Source organism: Podarcis erhardii (assembly GCF_964252035.2).
Source record: "Podarcis erhardii genome assembly, chromosome: Z".
NCBI classification, from domain to species: Eukaryota; Metazoa; Chordata; class Lepidosauria; order Squamata; family Lacertidae; genus Podarcis; species Podarcis erhardii.
Window position 1 is genome coordinate 48,189,698 of NC_138504.1, and position 18,333 is coordinate 48,208,030.

Here is an 18,333-nt window from a genome sequence, read left to right on the forward strand (position 1 = left end):
ACAGTAAGTGCCATCCTTTAAACATAGGTTGGGGGGGAGTTGCTGGTACCCCCTTGGAAAAAAAAGCACTGCCAATGGCCCTTCTAGGCCAGCACAGTTGACTGTGGTCAGTAGATATCTGTGGGGGAACCTGCAAACCAAGCCCAAGCACAAGAACACTCCCCACCCCTCTGGGGTTTCCAGCAGCACTATTCAGAAGCACTTCCTGCCTCCAACTGGGGAGGCAGAGCACAGCCATTGTGGCTAGTGGCCACTGATAGTCGCCTCCTCCGTGAAATTTGTCCAATCCTCTTTTAAAGTCATCGCTGTGGGTTAAACCACAGAGCCTAGGGCTTGCCGATCAGAAGGTTGGCGGTTCGAATCCCTGCGACGGGGTAAGCTCCCGTTGTTCGGTCCCCGCTCCTGCCCACCTAGCAGTTTGAAAGCACGTCAAAGTAGATAAATAGGTACCACTCCAGTGAGAAGGTAAATGGCGTTTCTGTGCGCTGCTCTGGTTCGCCAGAAGCAGCTTAGTCATGCTGGCCACATGACCCAGAAGCTGTACACCGGCTTCTGGGTCATGTGAGATGAGTGCCGCAACCCCAGAGTCGGTCACGACTGGACCTAATGGTCAGGGGTCCCTTTACCTTTAAGTTAGTGGCTATCACTGCTTCCTGTAGGAGAGAGTTCCATGGTTCAATCATGCGCTATGTGATGGACATCTGTCCTCAGCCTTCCAACCTTCATTTGATGCCCACAAGTTGTCCCCCTTACAAGAGGTGAAGAAATACTTTTCTCTCACCATTTTCTCCATACTATGCATAATTTGGCAAACGTCTATCATGTTGACTCTTCCTCGCATTTTCTCTAAACTAAAATGTCCCAAATGCTGCCACCTTTCCTCCTAAGGGAATCTCTCCATCCCCTTGATCATTTTGCTTGGCCTTTTCTGAACCTTTTCTAACTCTACAATGGCAAACTGAGTAGGGAGCCTTCAGCGATGTGACGGTGGTGGCAAGTCCTTGGGCAATGAACCATGGTAATAAGATCAGGCAGGGGTGTTACAAATGTGTTCTGTTTTCACCTGTGAAATGCCAGAGGTTATGGCACTCTCCATGAACACTGGAGACAGCTGGCACCCATGAGCACCCTTCATTGTAAAGCCAACAAGCTGAAAGACATGATCTGCAAAAAAATAATAATCCTAGGGCTCTCTATAAATTCCTACTAAAATATACTGCTTTGCTTCCAAGTGGAGTTCAGCTACAGACTTCCAAGTGAAAACTGCTAATGTTTGCCTCCAAAGAGGCCAAGGAGTGGGACCTATGAAAGAGGAGGGGTGTGTGGGTGTAGGGATATGGTGCTGAAGTGGAGCGGGAGGGGCGGAAATAAAAACATGTTCCCCCTTTCCCTTCCACTCTGTTTGAAACAAAGGCCCCTTTCTTCTGCTCAGCTCCTGCCCCATCAGCACTTGGGTCTCCCTGCATTTATTCAAGGGATGGTGGCTGGCAGGTAGCTGCCTTAATTGGGCAATGCTGCCTCTCGCCATCCATCCAGAAGGGAAACAATACAAATCTGCAGCTGGTATTCAGCCCCAGGGCTGCCCTCACCCAAGGATTAAAAGGAACTGCTATCCCCCCACACTTCAGCCCCAACCCCTGCAGCTGGAACTAGTTAAAATGGCTTATGTTTCTGAACTGCAGTCATTCCCATCACGTCTGAGTAACTGGGGGATTCTGGACACCTCTGGAATCCAGATGCAGAGACCAATTCGACATTGAAACCCAATATTTGTGTCTCTCACACTCTCCTGCCTTCACACCTAACTCTGAGGGGGATGGACAGCAAGGGCCTATCAATTTGACAGACATATGCTGTCTTGGAAGCTTTGTGTCGGCAGCAACGGGGTGAGTGATTGATACTGCAATACCTTTGATAACCAAAGTGCTACTAATTCATGCTTGCCCATCTGATGGATGGGTGAAGATCTCAGAAGGAAAGGGTGCTGTCTCAGGAGCTGCTTAACCAGAAATAAGGGCCATTCATTGTGTACAATAGCACACTGTTGGTCTGATATGCAGCTATCCTTTATGATAAATCCATGTGGTTTGAAATAAGGAACATCTGGAAACATGGTACTCAGGTTACAAGGGAGAGGCCACTCTCCCCATTACTCCCTTTTCATCAGGCAGAACTGGAAAGGTAGCTAGGGGCCATTTCATACATGATGTTTTATTTACCTAAATGGATTTGGGGGAGGGGGCAGGAGGCAGGAATAAGTACACCATCATGTGTGAAGACAGTGCACTCATCTATTTCAATTCCCTGGAGGGTCCTGCAATGGGAACAGGTGCATTTTTACGTGGCAAAAGAAGCTAAGAGCATTGCACAATGTTAAAGATCAACAGCAGTTTTACCAGGTGAAATTTACAGACTTTCAGTAGTTTGCAATGAGCAAATCAAAGAAAAGCCATTGAAATAGCTCAACACAACAGGTGCTTCAAGTGGTTCCCCCAAATTCAGCTGAAATTGCAACTTATACTGGCTTCTCCAGTCTCACTATTATTCAACCCCTGGAATGGAATCCCTGTAAATTTTGATAATAAACCTGATTTGCCATGGGAGTCGAATAATTTCGATTGCAACTGTACATGCTTGCTGAATATGCACATTTTCTGCAAACAAACAAACAAATAATCTCTATAATAATACATTTGTATGCCACTCTCTTAAAGGGCCACTTTGTTGGGGTATGCACATTTCTGTGCCTGTTACTTGGTTGGAGAAGTTCAGGAAAGTGCAAATCTTGGATGGCTGTGTTTTAGTTCTCATAACGTGCAGATTAGGCAGCTTTAAAATGCAAACCAAATCTAGTTTCTCCCCCAACCTTACTATAGAACCATCAACATATCTCCCAGCTTTTATCTTCTTTTCTCCCTAAAACTGCCATTACCACCCTTTCAGCTGCCCTCAAACCCCTTCCTGATTGGTTGGGTGGCATTTCCTTGAACTCTGATGCCCAGATCCTGACAGATGAGAGACTCAACTAGGTAGGTAACCTATCTGAAGGGCTGCTATTTGATCGCTTTATAGTAAAACGAAACCTTTGTAGTAAAAGAACCCTCAGTCTGATTTCAAACCCCCAAACCTACAAACCTAAGCTAGACAGAGGAAATCCTTGTTAGAGTCTGATTTATTTTCTACACATTCCAATCTGATTTATTAGACAGGATTTGGCTAGGGAATTTGCCTTGCAGAAGCAGACATTATTGCTCATTCAAAACAATACTTTTCTCTCTCGCTCACTAAAGACTCGCTATACATTTTGAAATCATGAGGTGCACTAGCTACTTCAAACCATTGCATAGTCCATTTGTGGCTGAATTTCCCTCCCTCCCTCTCTCTCTCCCATGTGTGTGCAAATATATCTGTATTTTATTTATTTTACCTTATTAAAAATAAAATAAAAAATCTAGCCCTCTGATCATCTACTGAGGGGATGCAATAACATAAAACTTAAACAAGTGAAAATAGCACAATTCACAAAACAACTGAAACAGGTTAAATATATTACAGTTAACATACAATTATAAGCTGCTCTAAAGCTACGGAACATCTCTCTCCCATGGACTGGGGGGGGAAATAGAATCCCACAAGTGCCTGGGTAAATAAATATGTTTTAAGCTGGTGCCAAAATGAGATAAAAGTCACCACCAGAGGGGAAAGTATTCCGAAAAGGAAGACCCTGCTTTCCCAACTGCACAATGAACCTTCTGCCCAGCGATGAATTCTGAGGAGGGTTACCTCTGACAATTTTAAAATGGGCCTGCTAAGCACCCCCTAGGGCAATCAGAAATTTGACCCTATTTTTTAAATAATTCAGAAATGGCAATAAACATCTTAAAAAACAACAACAGCATATGTATAATGCAAAAATGTTTTCAAAACTTACCCGCAAGAATGTCTAGAAGTCAAGTTTAAAGGAAGGGAGAGATGAAGATGTGAGCACACTAGTGAGAGTGAGATAATGCTGCCCTCTTCAAAAATGCAGTTGCCAGACCCAATAATTTTAGGTGCCAGTGGATTCTTCCACCTATCCTGATATGATTGACACCTCCCTTTTCAACTCATTCCTGTTGTGCTGAAGTCGGTTAGTTCACTTTACTGTGTGCTGAGCATGTCACATAACTATTTTAACACAACTTCCAATTCCAAGTTGGTAACTCCTCACAGCACTTCCAGAAGCAGGTTAGAGAGAGGAAGTTCAGAGGCATGGCAATTCACACAACCAGCCCACAACATTGTACATTCAAGCAGAAATTGACTTCACCATGCAATGTCAAAGTAGTGAGTTCAAGATTATCAGAACTGACCCACAGACTGATTTGGGGTGAAATGGAAGGGGGAGAACCCAGCGTAAGTTCATAAGACCTGAAGTGTCTGATAAGCTACAACAGTATATGGTGGTGCTGCTGAATTTTGTGGACTCCAAAAGTGGATCCAATGTGCCGTCAAGATTCTTTATTTTAAAATGTGTAACCCCTCTTTTTGAGGAACTTCCTCCACAAAGCTGCTTACAATATCCAGTAAAAACCAACTCCACTTGACAATAAAATGTATTTCTTAAAAATACAAAATACAGTACAACTTAACAATTAACCAGCAGAAGTCCCCTTGATGGCAATTCAGAAGGAACAGAAAACACCAACAGAGAGTTCTTACCTCATCATCCTTGTACCATGAGAGGTTCTCAGCCGTCAGGACGAACCAGTACTCTTTGGAGCCACCCTTCATGATGCCAATGTTGTTGATGGTGAGCCAGCCCTTGCGGATCACCTGTGTTATAAAAACGTATCATTGTTATGCATGCCAGCAGCTGACTCAGTGGATAAGAAGAGAATGGCATTACACACACAAACATAGCAGCATATCAAACAGCAGGGACGGTCCAACAGCTGCTTGGATATCCTCTATGGAGGATGAACCTACGTCAGCAAACTGAGACCTGCTTAAAAACAGGAGAAAGAGCCAGACCAAGAAGGCAAGAACTTGCTTATCTTAGCTCATATATCCTCTGCCAAGAACACATGAGGAAGGCTCTAGGGCAGAGATCTATAGGGCTGCAGTGAAGAGCATCAAAACCTCTGATGCCTTTGCCAGACATCAGAAAACAAATCATAGTAAGAGATCCAAGTCTGAAGTCAGGAAGGTACACACCATTCAGCAAGACTTGGAAGGGGAAGTCTTATTGGGTTGCAAGGTGAGTATTAAAAAGACATTACAAAAGACCAGAATCAAGGGCTATGGTGTTCCAGAATAAAATAAGAGGAACATCTCAAGAACAACAGACATCTGGGAGCCCCAGTTTTTCCATTCTTGATGGTGGGGATAAACAGGGCTCTGTGTACTCTGTAATTCAGTGCAAGTGCAGGGAACCCCCAACCTCACAACTCAGTTTTCATTTTCTCAAATGAAATTTCTGCCTCATACGACTACCAAAATAGATTTGAAAATGTGTTGGCAATATCCAGCAAAATCTCAGAGGAGTTATATCAGCATTTCCTGTGCTCATCGAATGTGGTTTCAGGACCACATGCCACTCTCCTTTACACGAATTAAGTATGCAGAAATTGTCATCCCCTGACATATGCCATACAGGCTAAAGAGTTCAGCTTATCTTTGCATGGTACCTGTGTTGCTTTGGCACAGTTTTTTAAAAAATCTGCAGTACACACAACCGTGTTTAGACCCCACTCCATAGCAAAGACTGAGTAGATCAAACAAAAAAAAGAGGATTGCAATCAACAAACAACTGAGTTAATAGCAGTTTAAAAAACAATAGTGAGTATCTGGAAGCAAAGGTGCATCTGGAATTCATATCCTGGATTTAATATGTGTGTGTGTGAGAGACAGAGACAGAGACAGAGAGAATGAGAGTGCTGTACTTGGGAGGCGCACTGTCACTACACCAAGAAACAATCAGCCTGCAGCAAACAACAGTCTGAAAAATCTTTTAGCATGAACCATCTGTGTTCCATGAGGAAAACGGAGTACTACAAAGACCAAGACAACTGCTAAACTGACCGATTTTCTTTCTTTCTTTCTTGTGAAGACAATTGCACAACTACTGCCTCTCATTCTGCAACAGCAACACCACCATCAACATGTCTAGCTACATGAGTCTATGACACTCTTTGCAAGTTGTGGTAACGCTACAGCTAGTGGTTTGCCACGACCATGCCAATGGCCCCTGCATCCTCTCTTAGCACGAGGAGGGGAAAATAAGCCATAGTCCCTGAATTAACATTTGGTCTCAACTGAGGACTGTGGCTTGTTTCCCACCACATAGTCGCGGGCTTCTCCACACTCACCGTTTGTCCACTCTTTTCCAAGCATAGGTCTGCGCTTTGAAGCTCCATGTCTGGGTGCTCTTTCAGGTTTTCTGTGAATTTCTGGATTCAGCTTTAAAGAGTGGCTTTTTGTGGGGGAAGCTCTAGAGCAAAAAAGGGCACTCAGATATGGAGTTCTAAAGCACAGACTGCCTAGAAAGCATAGAGGAAAAGTAAGTGTGGATAAGCCCCAAGATGTAAAGCCAAAGTTTGGTCTTGGTTTCTTTGAGCAAAACAAATCATAGTCCCTGGACAAAAAGGCTTGTGGTTTGTTGTCCCTGCTTGCACTAGAGGAGAAGTGAAGAGGAAGAGGAAGCCATCTGCACATCGACAGTAAACCATTAACTGCAGCTTACTATGATGTGTGCACTGGGCTGTTCATAAGGTAGCCATGTGTCCTACTTTACAATGACAGGTTTCTATTTTGAAAGGCTGTCAGATGGCAGTCCTCTATTTGAAAGTATACTGTATCTGAGGGTTGTCAAGTCCAAGTCTGGTTTAAAGATAAAGGAACCATAAAAAGGGAGAGGAACTTTGAAGTTGCCCACAATGGCTAGTTAGTAGAACCTGGTCAGCAGACTGAGCAGGCGCAGAAATTACCTGGTGCCTTCTCTACTATGGTAAGAGGTATCCTGTTTCTATTTAAATTATAGTAATTATTTCTAAATTTGCATTTGTACATATGAATTACCACATGCCAGCTTCTGTAATTCTTGAAAATTCTGTATTCTTGGATACCAGGCACTGTATCCATCCCCTTAATGCTTGATAAAACTTTATAATAAAGTTTTAGTGCAGGTATGAGCGCTCAAAACTCAAAGACAGCCTGAACATTTAATTGCCAAATTTCTTTTGCAAACCAGTTTTTTTTTTCCAAAAAATGGAACCATCACACTTTTTAGCACACCTGGATTAAAATTTAGAAGGGTTGCAAGGGAATGGAGAGGTGGGATAAACTTCTTTGGCGAGGCCACTCTGGTCCCTGGGTTATCATAGCTGTTATAAAGAATAGCTGCTCTGAAAACACATGGAAGAAAAATCTGGAAGCCAAGAAAATTCCACTTGTTAAACAAAATAAATTCATCCAAGTATGCATGTGTGCCTCCTAAAGGCCCTGAATAAAGAGGGGGCTTTTTGTGGGGAGGGTTATATTCAGATTCTTTCTTTTTTTAACGCATGGGCTGTATTTGATCATCTCTCAGCTTAACAACAAGATAGCATATGAAGCTATAATTTGATGTTGGCTTAAGATCCTGGCTTGTTTTGAAGCCATTAGCCAGTTTTCTGGTTCAGATAAAATGGAAAACTATGGTTAATTGAAGATTTCCCCCTGATTCAATGACTCCTGGTGCAAAAGTAGGAGTGAAGGGCCAGAATGCACAAACCATACCACTCTTATATAGACTTTCTTTCTTCTTACTCCTCTTTCTTTATTATTTATTTCATCTTGGAGAGACCTACTTCTGCTCCCACTACAGCCTCCTGGTTTTAATCTTCTTATTAATTACAGCTAATTCCCCCCCCCCCCAGTTATACTCAGAAACAGACTAATTATTAACACATGAAGGGAAGCTACATTACAGAAAAGTAAACTTCACTGGAAGGAAAGCAGTATGAAGATGTGTAAGATATCACGGCATTACAATCACTTATTTAAATAAAGATTGTTTATTTGTTTACAAAGATAGTCAACTTAACTCAAAAGCTTTACACTGCCTCCCTTCCCTTAACTCTTCAATCTTCATTCGTTTTGCTATCTCTGTGACTTTGATGTCAGAGAGCGAGATCTCATGTCGGATCCCCCATTCCTGCTGCCATGGAAACATCTGGGGAGGCCTGGGAAATAGCTCAGATCCAAAGAACCCAAAGCCAACACGCCCCCAAACCAGGAAGAGATTTAGAGCAGCTCCCAAGCTAGTCTGAATTTCCCTTGACAGAAGAAAAAGGGCATTGGAGTTGATGGGCGATCCTTTGACCTCACGTCTGCCCTGCCAGTGAGACCTCAGCAGGGCTTTGGATGGGCAGTTAAACCAACTTCAGATTCCACACACCAAAAACATATAATTTAGGATTGCACAGTCATTGGATGAAAATATATTTCATAGTTAATCTTTAATTTAGCAATGCACAAATCAAATGTAACACCACAATTTATCTTTCCAGTTTTTCCATTGTCTATTTAACCTACATGTGGAATAAGGTATTAGCAAAACGCATGTGTTTGTACTGGTTCCCTTTAAGGCCAACACAGGAAGATTCCACCATATCTTTTGCAAATCTTTGGACCTAGATGTCATCCTTCCACATTTTAATGTGAAACTATTTCTTGCCCTAATTTTTAGTTGTAATAAAATGTAAGGGATTCCTTTGTTGCCTTGGAATAATTTCAAACCCAGGTCACAGTGGTTCTTATTTCTGGTTGAAATAAAATCCCTTAATGGGAAATATTGAAATAGATGGAACAGACTCATGATTCATTTGAAGCCCTAGTTCATCTAGGCATCCAGTTCTTCCCTGCTCCACTTCAACAAGTATTGTCAAGCCATGTGCACTCAAATTGAATTTATTCCCAGGCAAGTCTGCTTTTTCCTATTTATAACTCCACTGGTGTTTTAAATACACAGTGTATTTGTATGCTAGTCTATATTAAAATATGGTTGCATCTTTTAGTGGTGAGCTGCTCTACACTTGCAGCTTGTGGTGTGACTTTAAACAAGCATGCCTAGCATCTTTGCCTAAAATCCCTTCACACAGCCACATATTGCACTTCAGCGATTGGATTTTCAGTGCTTACAGCCTAGTGCATTACTGCGAAACCAGCTTCCCATTTGTTGCATTAATACTGCAAGTCCTTTAGGAAGCAGGTTCCTTCCTCCAGGCAGAATGAGCCATCCAGGCTGCCCCAACTATTGCTCTCTCCAGCCATGTAAACTGTGGAACGAAGGATGCAGTTGCCGTCCAAGTGCACATAAAGAGTTAGGTGAACAGGAAACAATGGGACACAGTCCTTTCCACCAAACTACAGGAAGTAATGGCCACAATAATTCTGGAATTCTCTAAGCAGAAAACACAAATTCTGCAACCGGAATTAAGTATCTCTCCAGCCACCCCATGGCACAGCCTATAGCAGACCTAAGCAACTTAAGACTGAAAACAGCTTCACTAGCCATGTATTGCAGCCTGCTATCTGATTGACAGCTGTCACGTTTATTTTTTCTGCCCAAGGCAGCCAGCAACAGAAAGAGGGTTGCAGAGCCACCAGACGTGGCTGGTATGTACTGCTGGCTGCGTTGTAGAAGCCAAACTTATAGGAACAGTATCCTCACAATCCAGAGGATATCTCTGGCCTACCTCATAGCAGACTACATGTGATAACAGCAAATCTATAATTTTGGACAGAACCTTATTGCTAATCACGTTTAAAGGAGGCAGGTGTCGAGGGGTTAGTTTAAACCCCAAAGGGGTACAAATGTAAGGGAGGCAGAATCCTCTTCCCCATCTACTAGTCTTCTTCAGCCCACCAGGGGTCCTGTGTTCAGTTTTGGGCACCACAGTTAAAGAAGGATATTGATAATCAGTGGTTAGAGTGTTGGACTAGGACCTGGGAGACTAGGGTTCAAATCCCCACCCAACCATGAAGCTCATTGGGTGACCTTGGGCCTAACCTACCTCACAGGGTTGTTGTGAGGATGAAATGGGGGGAGGAGAACCACGTACACCACCTTGAGATCATTGGAAGGTAAAAGTGGTATATAAATGTAATAAATAAAATAAAATAAATGTGCAGAGGAGGGCGACCAAGATGATCAAGGGTCTGGAAACCAAGACTATTGTTCTATGGCTCTATGACTGCCTGAAGTCCACTTTCCTTGCACCCATGACCTGATACCAGAAGTGAGCTCAAGTGGGAAAAAAATGCTTGGGAATTCAATAACCCATGCCTAGAAACCCTATGGCTTTAAATCACACCATCTCCCTGTTAGACATGATTGATAACAGCCTTGTGTTTCTGTAGTTTGGACCTGAAGGTGACACCATATATTATGCAGCATGCAACAGCAATGGGTCCTGGGTTAAAAAAAAAAAAAAAAAAAATAGGCATGAAGTCTACCCATTGCTGTTTCAAACTCCTGCATATGCATCTATGGGATTACAAACTGGAAGGGGTCCTCAAAGCTGTTTGAAGATGCAGGTATGTTGTCCATGCTGTATTTGTTTGCTGCAGGAAACATGGGTCAACCCACAGCCATCACATCTGCCATGGAAGAAGCAGAGTCACCTCAATTACTTTTTATTTCCTTTGGACCAGGATTTCTACCTCTTAGTTCCAGATCTCCCTGCAAATCTTTTCTAAATAAAAAAAATACAACCAGGCCTTTGGTTGATTAATATTCTACAGACTTTTAAATGTGTTTGTGGGAGGGGGAGTTAGCTGTTTCTGTTTTAACTATTTAATTGTGCTTTTATCTCATGTTTTTATCTTGTGAACCATCCTAAGATTTTTACTATAATAATAATTTTATTATTTGTATTCCACCAATCTGACTGGGTCGCCCCAGCCACTCTGGGTGGCTTTCAATATATACAGAAACATAATAGAACATCAAGTGTTAAAAACCTCCCGATACAAGGCTGCCTTCAGACATCGTCTAAAAGTTGTGTAGTTCTTTATCTCCTTGAAATATGAAGGGAGGGAGTTCCACAAGGTGGGTGCCACTCAGTGCTTTTTTTCTGTGGGAACACAGTGGTACGCATGCCCCTAAACATTTTGTGAATCTAAGTTTGGCCTCATTGAGGGGCAGTATTTCAATATGAGTAGGAAAATGAGAGTACCCCTAAACATTTTTTTGGGGGGGGAGCACTGGTGCCACTACTGAGAAGGCCCTCTGCCTGGTTCCCTGTAACTTCGCTTCTCGCAGGGAGGGAACTGCCAGAAGGCCCTCGGAGCTGGACCTCAGTGTCCTGGGCTGAGGTCGTTTAGGGCTTTAAAAGTCAACACCAACACTTTGAATTGTGTTCAGAAGCGTACTGGGAGCCTATGTAGGTCTTTCAGGACTGGTGTTATATGGTCTTGGCCACCACTCCCAGTCACCAATCTAGCTGCCGCATTCTGGATTAGTTGTACCCCAATTCTGGATTAGTTGTACCTGGATTAGGTAGCCCCACGTAGAGCGCATGGCAGTAATCCAAGTGGGAGATAACCAGGGCATGAAACACTATGGCGAGACAGTCCACGGGCAGGGAGGGTCTCAGCCTGAGTACCAGATGGAGCTGGTAAACAGCTGCCCTGGACACAGAACTGACCTGCGCCTCCATGGACAGCTGTGAGTCCAAAATGACTCCCAGGCTGCGCACCTGGTCCTTCAGGGGCACAGTTACCCCATTCAGGACCAGGGAGTCCCCCACCCCCGCCCACCCACTGTCCCCCAAAACAGTACTTCTATCTTGTCAGGATTCAACCTCAATCTGTTACCATCCATCCTCCAACCGCCTCTAGACCCTCACACAGGACCTTAACCATCCTCACTGATCTTGGATTTAAAAGAGAGGTAGAGCTGGGTATCATCCGCATACTGATGAACACCCAGCCCAAACCCCCTGATGATCTCTCCCAGCGGCTGCATGTAGATGTTGAAAAGCATGGGGGAGAGGACAGAACCCTGAGGCACCCCACAAGTGAGAGCCCAGGGGTCTGAACACTCATCCCCCACCACCACTTTCTGAACACGGCCCAGGAGGAAGGAGCGGAACCACTGTAGGACAGTGCCCCCAGCTCCTCTAGACAGTCGAGAAGGATACCATGGTCAACAGTATCAAATGCCTTTTGATGAAGGACATTATAGAAATCTAATGAATAAATCTAATAAATAATAATAATGAATACCCATTTTCACTCTGTTCACCAACTAGTGACTTTTGCTCCCTCATTTTCTGTTCTGCCGGACATAGTATTAGGGTTTTACTGTACTTTGTCTCCCTGCCCCGGCTGCATCCAACGGAGGCATCCCATCTTTTCCCCAGATGCACCTAAATTAGTACTTGTTAGCACTGCACATTGAGTGGCCTTTTTTACTCACCAGGATCTCATCCTGCAAAAAGAGGGCCATAGCAACAACAGCAGCAGCAGCAAAGACGGGAGCAAAGAAAGGAGAAATCATTACTCAAGAAAGCGGGAGGAGGAGGAAGAAACTAGGCTCCGAAAATAAAGGGGGGGGGGATATAAATATATAACAAAACCAAACATTTATCACTAGAACCTTTTGCTAAATCAGCACTAAATCAGTTGCAAAAACAGCAAAAAGACCACATCACAAAACAAAATCTGCTTAGATAAAAGGGGGGGGGGAGTTTTGTTTTGGTTTTAAAGCACCTAAAAGTGAAACAGACTGAACAGGTCTGCAGGGCCTCCTCTCCCACTTGGGTGGTATAAAGTGGCTGGCCTTGCCTGAGAAGCACTGAAGAAGTAGCCTTTTCAGAAAGGGCCTTGGGCCTAAGTCCACCTAGTGGTAGGTCTGAGGTTACATTCATGCTACACATTTATATTTATTTTATACCACTTTAACTGTCACGGCTTCCTTTAAAGAACAGCAAGAATTGTAATCTGGCAACTGTGTGCTGAAGATTCTTCCAGCAGAAAGTGGAACCCCTGATCACAGGGTTGATCCTTCAGCAATAGGGGGAAACAATTCTGTGCTTTAAACACACCGTAAATGGATGTTTTGTCCATAGCTGTCAACTTTTCCCTTTTCTTGTGAGGAATCCTATTTGGAATAAGGGAATTTCCCTTTAAAAAAGGGAAATGTTGACAGATGCGGTTTTGTCCCATGGTGACACAGGGGCTGCGGTGTAGGAAGTTCTTTACCCCACCCAAACGGGGCCTGAAAATTTCCAAACTCGTAAGAACTTTAGAAGATTGAATAACACCCCAGATGTTTCCTTAAAAATGCAACCTTTTCAGCTTTGGATATCTTGTTCTCACGTAATTCTTTCGATAATAAAGGTTGTATACAATGCTAAATGTACGCAGAGAAGACCCACTGGAACTGAGAGACATGGCATAGGCTGTGTTCACATGGCTGTTTATTCAATTTCAATGACGTTTCTCAACTGTTCCACATTACATTTGAACTTTCACAACATGAAAGTATATTCCACTATATTCCACTTCCAAAACTAGTGGAATATAGTGGAACTATAATGGAACACAGTGCACGTTTAACACTCAGTTCAATATTATTTGCAAAAGGATTATTTTCTGGAATCAAATAACATGGAAACGAGCACTAAATTTGTACTAAATTCGGCTTTTGTTCCAGAAGTGGCTTTTGAGTCATGTGTAAGCTCAAGTATTAATGCAGAACTTAACAGTTAGAGAAAAGTCATGGAAATGGAATAAACTGTTATGTGAATGCAGCCTAGCTTAGGTCCATTAATTTAAATGGATCAACTCTACAAAATAGTTGTATTTGGCTACAACTCTAAGCCTGTGAGAAAGGACCATGCTGTTCTTAATTTTTGTAAAGTGCAGAGCAACTTTAGAAATTCAGTAATAAAAACCAAAACCACAATGAGCACAACTGTTATTCTATTATTACTATTAATATTATGCTCTTTGGCCACATTGAAGTCAATCTGAAAAGATAGTAATGGCAAAATTCAGTCCTACTCATTTCAGTAATACTTATTCCCAGGTGGGTGGAAAGAATTAAAGCCTAACTTTGTTTGGATCCTATCAATTACCATTATTAATATTATTATTATTATTATTATTACTGCCACTATCACCATCCACGAGGTTATCCCTCCATACACCATGCAGAGACAAGTATACAACTACCAGTGAGGTATAAGACTGTAACAAAAGTAGGTTGTTTTCTTTAAAAAAACCAAAAACCATTAGGAAGTGTGTATCCAACGATTAATTCAAGAAACTTATTTCGGGCCAACCAGTGGAGCTAGCAGGCAACAATACAATTAAAGCTTTATCTGATTACTAATGAATATTAAAGCTCTAATGAAGATTACCCTCCAGGACCCCCCTACCATCCTGGGTATGGAATATTTTGCTTCAGTGAAATGGGTTCGATGAGTTGACATTTTGGTTCCTCCTGCCTTCCAAGATGTGTTAATGAAACTTCCATTGCCTCCTGCAAAGCAAAGTGAACATCCATCTCAAGGCTTTAAAATGTGGCCCAAGATAGCCACGAAAGGGGCTTACCTGATTCCCAGCTGTTTTCTTCTTGCTCATCTGGCTACTCCTTTGCTGAGCACTGCATGAGAAATAATAATAAAAAAAGGCTGAAGACATTTTTCTTTTCTTTTCCAGTTTTGACTCTCTTGGGATGGCTCATGTGAATCCAGATTTATTGGCCTCTGCTTGAAATCCATGCTTAGCCTGAATTGCTCTCTCTGGACGGGGGAAGTTTAATTTTTATCCCCTCCTCCCAACTCCTGTGATCCTGATGAAAATACCCCCCCCCCAACACACACATACACACTGTAGGTATTATTCCCAGGAAAGAAGTTCTCATTGCCAACAATAAGAGAACTCAGATATTGCAACGCTCTTCCTTAAGTGGGTAACTGCTACTAATTCTCAGCACACAAGGTTCTCTGCTTGTGAAATTTAGGATATAAAGTGCTGTGCAGTATTATAACTGCTATTTCATGGGACTTCTTAAAATAATAATGGAAGAAAGGATATATTTACACATCCCAGGTGTCTTGTGCAGATGAGACTGTCACTTTTTACCAAACGTGCAAAGGAGCAGAAAAAGATGGGAATTACATTGGTAAAACTACAGGCAAAATACATCACCCAGCTCACCACAAAGAACAAAACCTGGTAGAATATTGTATGGAGTTCTAGAAAAACATGAACAAGGGCTCATCCTCACTTCCTGTGCCTAGAAAGCATGGGTATGAACAGTTTCACACATGATCTGTGGTTTCTAGGCATGGATTCGAGTGGTTTTGCCTTTGTCCTGCCACTTCCCCTTGAAAAACCTGCTCTTTGATGCTAAATCACAAACAGCAATTAGCAGGAAACCTGCTTGCCATTCATTCCGATTCAGCCCTAAACCATGGGTTTCCCCAGGGGAAAGCAGAAGGCAAATGGAAGTGTAGATGAGCCCAAGTCTTGTGGCACCTTAAAGTTGTTTAAGCATTCATAGGTTAGGATCTACTTCATCAGATGCATGAAGTGTATTCCTGAGCTGCTGGCAGAAAAACTCGTGGGAAATGCAATGCAGAAGATAAAAACCATAATTAAAGGTCCCTCCAGAATCTTGTTTTCTTGCAGGTCTAATTGTGCAACATGTCACTGATGCAAAAATAGTGCATTAGTGATGGATTTAGTCTGGATTGTCCACATATCCTTCTGCTTTATTAGTTCTGTCATTGTATGATTGCCATCTGTAGGGGTGGCCCTCTTGTATGACAACAAAACCAAAGTGGGACAACACAGTCTGCCCAGAACATTTTAGTCTTTAAGGTACCACAGTATTCTTTTATCCTTTTTGCTGCAACTGATGAGCACAACTCCAGTAAAAAAAAACATGTCATCTCCTCATTGCTGGTACTTACTTGGCAAATCCAATAAAATCTTCATGGTTTGTGTTCATGTAGGCTAGTTCAATATCTATCAGGAGCATGACCTGGGGAGAGAAGATAAGAAGAGAGGAATGAAAAAGGTGTTATAGGTGAAGCCAGTTACTTGCTGGATTACTGCAATGTGCTCCACTTGGGGCTGCCCTTGGGCCTGGTTCGGATGCTCCAGCCGGTGCAAAGTATTGATGGGGGTATTTGGCTGACAACATGTGACCCCCTTGTTAGAGCATCTTCACTGACTACCCACCAAGCCAGGTTCAAGGTCCTTGTATTTATTAAAGCCCTGAACAACTTAGGTACTTCAGGGACTGCCTGAACCCTTTTATCCAAGTTCCATCACTGAGATCATTTGAAATAGCATTGCTGGTGGTTCCCCAGATTGGCAAGTCTCATTTGACAACAAGAAAACCAGCCTTTAGTGGCATCAGCCCAGGATTGTGGAATGCTCTGCCAATAGAGACCTAGCGGGCACCTTCTGCCTCAATTTTTAGACACTTACTGAACACCTTTCTATCCCATCAGCCCCAGGCTTTGCAGAGCACCACCGGCTACTGCTCTTCCTCACCACTCCTGCCACCTCCTTGTTTGAGAGGCAGAGAGGTGGCCAGGCAGTGGCATCCGCTGAGGAGCAGATCTGTTTGTGAGAGAGGGTGGGAGAGAGAAGGGGGCCCTTTCAAGATCTTAACCCATGGCAGATTCCCATCTGTGCTCGAGGCTGGTTGTGTATGTCTCTGTGAAATGAGAACCCCCTCCACACACACCTGATCTTTGGTTCTGCTCTCTCGGTCGCGGATGTGGGTTGTAACAATTCGTTCCATTTCCTCCCGTAGGTGTGGGTATTGGCTGAGCTGCACAGGAAGAGAAGCGGGGGAAGAACATGTGCATATGGGGAAATATAGGGTGGAAAGAGGCCAGGAAATTACTGCTGCTACCACCACTCTTCAGTCCTCATCAGAAGATCTGGTAGTTGGGATGGGGTGGGAGAGGGGAGGTATAGAAAAGAAAAGTAGCGGAGAGATTTTCCAAGTTCCAGCCATGATACAACATTTGCTCTTCTTTACATCTTAGTCAGCATATTGGTCTGGTTTGACATGTTTGAGAGGTATCTTTGCTGGAACCAAATCCCCCTATTCTCACCAGCAGGAAACGTTTAGCAGAACAGCCATCTGTCAATGTGTCTTCTTAGATTATTCTTTTGGCCTGCAGATCCGAATTCATTTTATTTGAGGGATGTTTGGAATCTGGGCTACATGGCCAAGATTCAACCTCCTGCAGGGGTAGCCAACATGGTGCTCTCCAGATGTAGCCAAAATGGCACCCTCCACCTCCCAACAGCCCCAACCAGCAGGGCCAATATCAGGGATGACCAGTGTTTCAGTCCAACAACATCCAGAGGTTACCACATTGGTTACCCCTGCCCTACTGTGCAAGGCGCATAGTAGATTCTCTGCAATTAGGAATGAAAAAGCCTGGGCATCATGAGAGGGACTTAGGGCTCTGCCTTACTATTTGGGTGATGGGAGGGGACTTCTGGACAGGCTCCCCTCGTGCTACCTGGGTAAATCAAGGGCCCGGAGAGGAAGGCGTCGACATGTAGCTGCACCTCGAAATATGTTTATTCTGCTCTCTCTTTCCATTGTCCTTCTCCAACCCTGATAAGCAGTGGTGTTTTGGTGTGCAGTCCTGCACGAGTCACCTGACTTGCACAGAATGAAGCATCAAAAGACATCATATCATCTCAATTTTCTTCTCGGGAATGTTGGAAGATATGCAGTAGGTTGGTGCAAGCTGTTTTACACCCTAATTGTAAGTGTAAGGAGAGGAATAGCTAGTTGTGATTACCAATGGTGAAATACAGGCATTATGCACATGCCGAAGACACTCTTCCTTTTCATTACTAAACCCTATCACTGGAAATAGTTTTTGCATAGTTCTTTTGGAGACAGAGACCTAAAGAGCTGCGCCTGATATTAATGTCTGGGTAGATCCTTGGAGAGGAAAACAGCATCTGAGCTGCTAAAATCATAAGAAATACTTTTGCTCACAATAAGGCCCGAAGCACCTGTGCACATGTCAAAACATGGATATTTATACCAAGGGTAATATAAGATGTGTGGTGTATCAGAATAATTTTTCCATTTTGACAGGTATTTTTTTTAAAGACATTTTATAGCCCCTCTTGTTTTAGTTTAATGATTAATAATTGAAATAATTCATGAGCTTAATTAGGATTAATAATGACTGTGTTTTGGCTTATGCATCTTTTCAAACTGCAAACTGCTTTGAAATTTTGGAACACAGGATAGACTATAAATACAGTACAGTATGCAGAAACCTGCTATGTCACTTTGGCTGA

General features: G+C 43.0%; 1 protein-coding gene across 21 annotated transcripts in view; it reads right to left on the bottom strand.

The window, feature by feature from the left end:
• The window catches only part of DNM1 (dynamin 1), a 131,054-nt gene that overhangs the window by 47,088 nt on the left and 65,633 nt on the right, over nt 1-18,333 (bottom strand). For 11 of the 21 annotated variants that reach the window (XR_014152677.1, XR_014152678.1, XR_014152679.1 and 8 more), the window contains exons 11-16: nt 16,739-16,825; nt 15,954-16,024; nt 14,587-14,638; nt 12,446-12,457; nt 4,702-4,815; nt 3,932-3,943 (exon numbers count right to left, since the gene is read on the bottom strand). Coding sequence is in view for 17 of the 21 variants with exons in the window: in XM_081847547.1 (XP_081703673.1) it covers nt 3,932-3,943; nt 4,702-4,815; nt 12,446-12,457; nt 14,587-14,638; nt 15,954-16,024; nt 16,739-16,825 (348 nt within the window). In the remaining 4 variants the exon portion in view is untranslated. The remainder of the gene's footprint in view (nt 1-3,931; nt 3,944-4,701; nt 4,816-12,445; nt 12,458-14,586; nt 14,639-15,953; nt 16,025-16,738; nt 16,826-18,333) is intronic. The other 10 variants (XM_081847553.1, XM_081847549.1, XM_081847546.1 and 7 more) reach the window with 3 other exon arrangements.